Source organism: Belonocnema kinseyi, chromosome 9, assembly GCF_010883055.1.
Source record: "Belonocnema kinseyi isolate 2016_QV_RU_SX_M_011 chromosome 9, B_treatae_v1, whole genome shotgun sequence".
Taxonomy (NCBI): Eukaryota; Metazoa; Arthropoda; class Insecta; order Hymenoptera; family Cynipidae; genus Belonocnema; species Belonocnema kinseyi.
In genome coordinates this window covers 77,664,878-77,671,973 of record NC_046665.1, presented here as the reverse complement: position 1 = coordinate 77,671,973, position 7,096 = coordinate 77,664,878, and the positions used below count along the sequence as shown (strand labels likewise).

General features: G+C 31.5%; 1 protein-coding gene across 1 annotated transcript; it reads right to left on the bottom strand.

Moving 5' to 3' along the window:
• Positions 1-483: 483 nt before the first annotated feature.
• Positions 484-6,811, bottom strand: LOC117180050. Its single transcript, XM_033372359.1, has 2 exons — positions 5,744-6,811; positions 484-616 (listed from the first exon to the last, which is right to left on the bottom strand). Exons 1-2 carry the CDS (start codon positions 6,734-6,736, stop codon positions 602-604), a joined length of 1,008 nt encoding a protein of 335 aa, XP_033228250.1. The 5' UTR covers positions 6,737-6,811; the 3' UTR covers positions 484-601.
• Positions 6,812-7,096: the final 285 nt, after the last annotated feature.

Sequence of the window (7,096 nt, the reverse complement as noted above, 5' to 3'; positions counted from 1 at the left end):
AGGCAGTTACAAATAAGCACTACGAACGTGGCGAGAACCAAACGAAATAAATAACACTTGCAAAAATAAAAACGCCCCTACATCACAGAACTTACAAATCTACAACCCAAGTAAACCGTTGACGTCTTTATTTCAAAGCCTACCTTAATCAAGAGTTTTTTCATAAAATAAGATATAATACTGTCTTATTACAGTGCAAGTTCAAATGATGATTTTAATATCAAATAAATTAAATGAAACATTCTGGAAGGAAAACTAATTATTTTTTTAAGGATCAACCCCAAATTCTTCAGTCTACTAAAGACTTGTGTAAAATTGTTTTATTTCAAATGCTTCAGTTCTAAATTCTAGAAAATTGTGTATTTTTTGTAAGTTTTTAGGTAAAAACATTTGATTTGGGACATGAGATTGAAAAAAATTCCATTTTTATCTAGTTCCTTGCGCAGTAAACGTGAAATATGTTTATTGTTTCAAAAATAAAAAATATTTGATTAGTGATATTTTAAGATTTCAAAATATTGTAATTCGTCTCTCGTACTTTGTTTTCGTTGAATCCTCAAAACATCAAAATCAGCTTTTCCGGCATTACTCATCATCCTTTTCACCACATGAATCGCTGTAACATACATAAAAAATATACTTTTTGAGCAGCTAGAAAAATCCATATAAAACTTTTTTAAATCTTCTGAAGAATTCTATTCTATTGTATACAAAATTAAAATATTTTTAAAATGATTAAGAAAGCTCCAACCATCAACAATACATTTCTGAGAAAAAATTTGTTTTTGTAAAAATGATTCATCGAACATTATTTGAAATTTCGTGTTTTTTTTCAATTATAATTTTTCTCCCATCTTAAATAAACAATAGCTCATTATGTTTATTGACTAAGATTATTATGCTTATTGACCAACTCAACTTTAAAGCATCCAAAATGTAAAAGAAAAGTGAGGCGACAAATAGTTTATAAAAAGAGTGTCAGGGAAGTGAATGAAGCCTAAAACAAAAGACCTTAGATACTAATGGACCCGAGTGGCGAGCTTCACATGATGACTTTGTGAGGTTCCTCACTTGGGGTGAACGCTCGAAAGATTGATCAGTGGCCTGGGTTGAAAAATGACAGAATAGCGGAAGTTATTCTAAAAACCTTGGAAGTTGTTTTTTTTGCCATTTTTTAACATTTTTTTAAAAGATATATGCTAGTATGTGATACATATTTCCTGAGCTTCGTTTCTCACAAACCATTAATTTCTATTAAAATTTTTTTTTTATAATCAGCTTAAAATAATGAATGAGATCAAGCGCCTGCGAGGTTAGGTGTTGGGATGCCAGATAATAAAGAGTGCAAAGAACTTGTTTTGTACATTTTTTAACCAGAGAAATATTATTATATTCACATACGAAACGAAACAAAATATAAAGATCCATTTAGTTACGTTACGCTATCGGATACCGTCGAACGGGGTAATTTCGGACATGTGGAGTAAATTTGGATATTCCTAAATTTATAGTTTAAATTACGCCTGAAACAAAGACCTTGGCTATTAATGGACCCAAGTGGGGATCCTTACATAACGGCTTCGTGAGGTTCTTCGCTTGGGGTGATTGCTAGAGAGATTGATCAGCAACCTGGGTCGGAGCAGTGTTGCGGAACGAACGTGTTATTTACATAAATAGCACGAGAATTCTGGATCAATCTGAAAAATCTCTATCCCATCCACACACTACTCCTTTCCCCTGCCGAGTGAGTCACGCCTACCCCGAAAGGGAAATGGCTTAATGGTGTAATAATAATAATAACATAAGGTGGTTTTAACCAGAATCTAGGACCAGTTAAGACTTAAACGGATTCCATATTCTGATTAAAACCACCTTAGGTAATTTAAACTATCAATTTTGGAATTTCCAAGTATACCCCGTTTAACGGTAATGAAAAAAAATAAAACGTTCTTCGCATTATGACACTAATGTATAGAAACAAAAAGCAGCAATCGGTTTATTCAGGTTGTTGATAACGTAACAAAAATTAGATTCAATATTCTTTGTGATAACGAAATTAGGCAAAAAATACTAAAATCGAACAATTTTTGGGGCTGAGCGGCTTTTTGACTAAAGAAAATTCCATAAGAGTAAACGCTCATGTTTCTGGTGTATCAAAAGCATTTCCCTCTGAGGAGTTAAAGTAACAGTTTATTATCCACAGATGTTTCACAGATCTACAGGGAAAAATCAAAGATCTAGCTTTGTTTCGCCAATTTTTATCGAGGAAATTTGACTTTGGATGAATCTCGTGAGGATGATGTTAAAAACAATTATTCTAGGTGTATCAAATACGCCTTTTTCATGAGAGAATTTGGCTGCAAATTAACGTTTGCCACTCCTTAATCATAATCGGTTGGTCCTGTCGACTTTGTCTTAAAAACGAAGGATCCAGGTGTATCAACCGCATTTGTCTCGAGAAAATTTGGCATATAATTATCGATTGCCATGACCTGATACCTTACGCTTACGGTCCCGTTGACTTGCGTTAAAAATGAATAATCCAGGTGTATCAAACACATTTTCCAAGTGGTCCTCCCGTCCACATGATGTTATAAATTAAAGATCTAGGTATGTCAAATGCATTTTCCTGAAGCATGCCACACCTGTGACTTCTAACATCTTTAAACATGAGGTCGACGGGATGCTCAGGAAATGCCTCAAGAGTGGAAAATATTTATTTGAAGACAAATTTTCTCGAGAAAAATGCGTGATAAATCTTATATGTAAATTTGGATTTTTTGCTAAAATAATTTGTTTCAATCTGCAGCAGTAGTTTAACAAAAACGAAATTCACGGAACTCATAGTACATATTACCATTTATCTCTATAAAAAATAAAATATAACAAAGTTGAGTTTTTGAGAAAATCTACTTTTGAGAATTTCAGAAAATCTGCCGCCATGTTTTTTTCATTTTACTTAGGTTACGTTCAAAAACTGCGTCACGCTATTTCGTGAACTTCGTCGAGTTTTCAAACTAAAAAGTGGAATGGTTTAGAAGACAGATGAATGTTAAGAAAAATAGTTTATTATTTTACCAAATAGTTGAATTTTCAACCTTCAAAGATGAATTTCAATTTTACACCAAATGGTCAAAATTTTAAAATAATAAAGACGGGTTTTCAATAAAATAGTTGAATCTTCGGTCAAAACAGAGCAATTCTTAGCTAAACAGTTGCACTTTCAATAAATAAATATAACATTTCGACCAAAAGAGGTGAATATTCTACTAAAGCAGTTTTCATTCTTGCATTTTCAAACCAAAAAGGCGAATTATCTACCAAGCAGTTGAATTTTATACCAGGCACTATGAATTTTCAATCAAAAAGTTCCTTTTCAAACAAATGTTTGAATTTTCTACCAAAATAATAGAATTTTTAACACAAAAAGCCATAGTTTCAACAAAAAGTTAAATTTTTAAACCAAAAAGGAAACTTTTCTATAAAATGGTTGACTTTTTAAGAAAAAATGTTATTTCCAACCAAATAGTTGATTTTCCAACTAAAAACTGTCCATTGTCAACCAAAAATGGTATAGTTGAGTTTGCAGTTCAAAAATGGATTTCAAGCCAAAAATCAAATTCTCAATGAAAAGTTTTAAATTTGATTATTCAACTAAATCAAAAATTGGGAGAAAAGGCCAGAAATGAATCAATTTAATTTTCACTTTAAAAAATGAATTTTAAACTAAGAAAACGAATTTTTAACCATTTACGTCAATCACCAACCAAATAGTTGGATTTTTAACCAAAAGAAATTAATGATAAACCAAAAATATGATAGTAATTTGTGGTTTATTCTGAACCAAATTTTTTAGACCTTTACATTTTCCACATAGAAAAAGAAATAACCAAAAAAATAACACGTTTTAAAAAAGTCTGATATTTTAAAACGTCCTTTGTACAATATTTTAATGATAATAGATTTCTTTCGACAAATTGAGGTGAAAAATTGTTTCGCATCAATTAAAAGAACTCAAAAAAATGCATAAGCAAGTCCTTCAGACTGGAACGAATCCTGAGTTTAGTGTTTCTATTTCAAAAATTCATTCAACATCGAAATGAAATATACATTCTTATGAATAATTTCATGCACCGAAATCTGAGCAAGAGAAAAATTCACAAATCAAAAACAGATTTTCAAATTACCTCCTTTTCGGCTTCTTTGCAATTTAAAATAGTTGGATTTACTGATTGGATTCAACTAGTTAGGTTTTGTTTAAGCTAAAAAACGAGAAAATTGGAAAAAGAGAGTAAATTCTTCATGTATTTATAAAATATATGTAAAATGAAATCACTAATTTTCATTCTTTCAAAAATTTCAAAAAATTATTATTCACATTCATATTTGGCATGTTGCATGTCACATACTATGTTACCCAACGTGACGTAGTTTTAAAACGACCCCTTAGTTTAGTTGAAAGAACAATAGTTTCTACGTCGCAAACAAAAAATCTGACTGAACCTGCCAGCATGATTTCAAATGGAATTTCTCTATTGGAAAATTTTCTACAATTATATTCGTTGAATTGTCTCAAATTAACTTGTTTAGAATTGGTTGAATTTCAGAAATATTTTAGTGTATCATTTCAGGTAACTTTTTTTATAAATTTCAATAAATAGCTTTGTAGAGAATATTCCAATAAGGAAAATGAGCTATTTCTTAATAATATTAGAAGTAAACAATTTCCTAGTAAGATTAAAGAAAAAAATACAACATTTTATTATTAACTATTATTATTTAATAATACATATACGATCTTAGATAATTTTTTAAAATGTTGCTACGTATATACACTACATGACTACAGATTAAAATTGTGCGGCCACTTACAAAAAACTATGCGAAAAATTAAGTTACATTAGTTTTTCAAAAGCCTTTAGGAAGCTTATTAAATTTTGCGACTACTGAGTCCTACTTGAAGTATTTCCTATTTTCTGTTTTTGATCAATTTTCGGTTCGCAAAATTTAATAAGCCTTCTAACGGTTTTTAAAAAGACGTTCTGGCTTAATTTTTCGCAGAGTTAGTCAATTTCTAAGACTAGTCTGTTTGTAATCTGATCCTCGAAAATGGACGCACAATTTTGATCTTAGTGTACAACGGCATAGAATTGTCTCAAGAACGATTTTTAAATAAAACAGATTAATATTATAGAGAACAATAAAATTTTAATGTTACAACAGCATACAAACAATAAAAGTGCATACAATTTGAAAATTCTTGTGCATGTTAAAAAAACTGGATAAAAAATATATTGCAGGATTTAATTTTTACGTTATCTTATTCAATAAGATAAAGTATTTGCAATGAAATAAATGTTTACTGATTGAAGAGAATAATTATTTTCTAAAACAGCGCAAGAGAAAGCAGCACAGTAATATTTTTTCGTAGGCATAAATTATTGCAATTATTGAATAAGCTTTTTTCTCTCTTCACTTATGCTTATACTCAACCATTTAAATAAAAAAATGGCCGTGGCTATGTGTACCGAAATAACCGGATTTTTTTGGTACGAATAGGGAGAGCTGGAAAGGGTCTATTTATACCGAACTATCGGTACACGTAGACACTTCCTAACAAATTATTCTTTTAATGCAAAATTCTTAAAATCTTAATTACAAAATAAATATAAGTAAATTTGGCTAAAATACGGAACATATTGAACATATGAAACTGATTAAAAATGGTTTAAGTTTAAAATACCTTTTTTAACGTGTTGTAGATCGAGGCATAAAAACTATTAGTTTTTTCAGTATTCTTTTCATTGGTCACCAGAACAAATCCGTCAGCTTCCTCCTGTTCCAAATTAATCTTTTCCGCCAAAACAAATCCTTCAACCTCCTCCTCTTCAATATTAGCACAAGGCCATTTTCTTCTCTCAAGAATGTGATCATTTTCTGCGTTCTCAAGCTCCTCTTTCGACGAAACTGGATCTACAAACATCGCAGAGGAACTTCTTAATTCAAGAAATTCGTCTGAGATAGTCAAGGAACAATGCAGATTTTGCAAGGTGTCATCGATTCCAAATTTATCACTAATTCCTTCAGGAACTTCCAAAACTCGAGGAAGTGAGCATTCTTTTTGACTCATTACCAAATTTTCACTTTTCGCTGGGCAAAAGTTGACTTTATCATACATATCTACATCGTCATACACATTACCGTACATATAAATATTTGACAGTGAACACGAGACTATTGATTTCTCCAGAATAAGTGTCTTAAAGCCATCATAATAAAACAAGACTACTTCACTTCTATTTCCCATTGGCTCCATAGGTTGAAGATAATCCTCCAACGCCGTGAAAAATGTCAATAATGATGAAGATAACGTCAAACTTATTAAGCCCGTATCCCGTTCTGTAAATATATTTTTTCGCTGAATACGCTTCATCTCTGGAATTGAGGGTCTAATTTTATTTATTTGGAGACCTCCGGAAAACAGGATCATCTTCTCAATCTTCTCAATCGTCTCATTACACTGCGCAGCTTTAGAATCTTTAGAAAGTGCGGTAGTGCCATGTTGCTTATGTGTAGGCTCTTTGTTCTTCTTCAGTGAAACATTGAGACGATCAATGTCAATTGTGATCCTTTTTCGGATTTTTTGCATCGAAGATTCCAGGCCATATACTTTTAATCTTCTTCCGATTTGTGGGTAGACACTGTCATCGGGGTACAAAGTTGATACACTGCCCATGATGATGATTGATGCACTAACTACACGAAATTATTTCACTTTTTTATATTATTTCTGAAGCATATTCTGTTCTCAAACTACCGATCTTATTCGAGCGGTAGCTGAACGATTTCTGACAAATTTGGAAATGCTGTTAGGGATATAAAATTGACAATAGACTTTACAACTTTGCTGGAGGCTGAGAATCTGAGAGAGAAGCATTATTCTTCCAACGCCCTGTTCTAAAATCTAACTCCAGGTACCCAAGTCGTACCCAAATTCGACGAAAATTCAGACTCGAGTGGGCCATGTGAAAATCTGGAAATATCCCGATGGGGCAATCTGATGGAGAAATTGAAAATTTAAAATTATATAAAACAT

What these genes read in the sequence shown, in the direction of transcription:
- LOC117180050 (XM_033372359.1), bottom strand. Translation starts at nt 6,736, where the DNA reads ATGGGCAGTGTATCAACTTTGTACCCCGATGACAGTGTCTACCCACAA.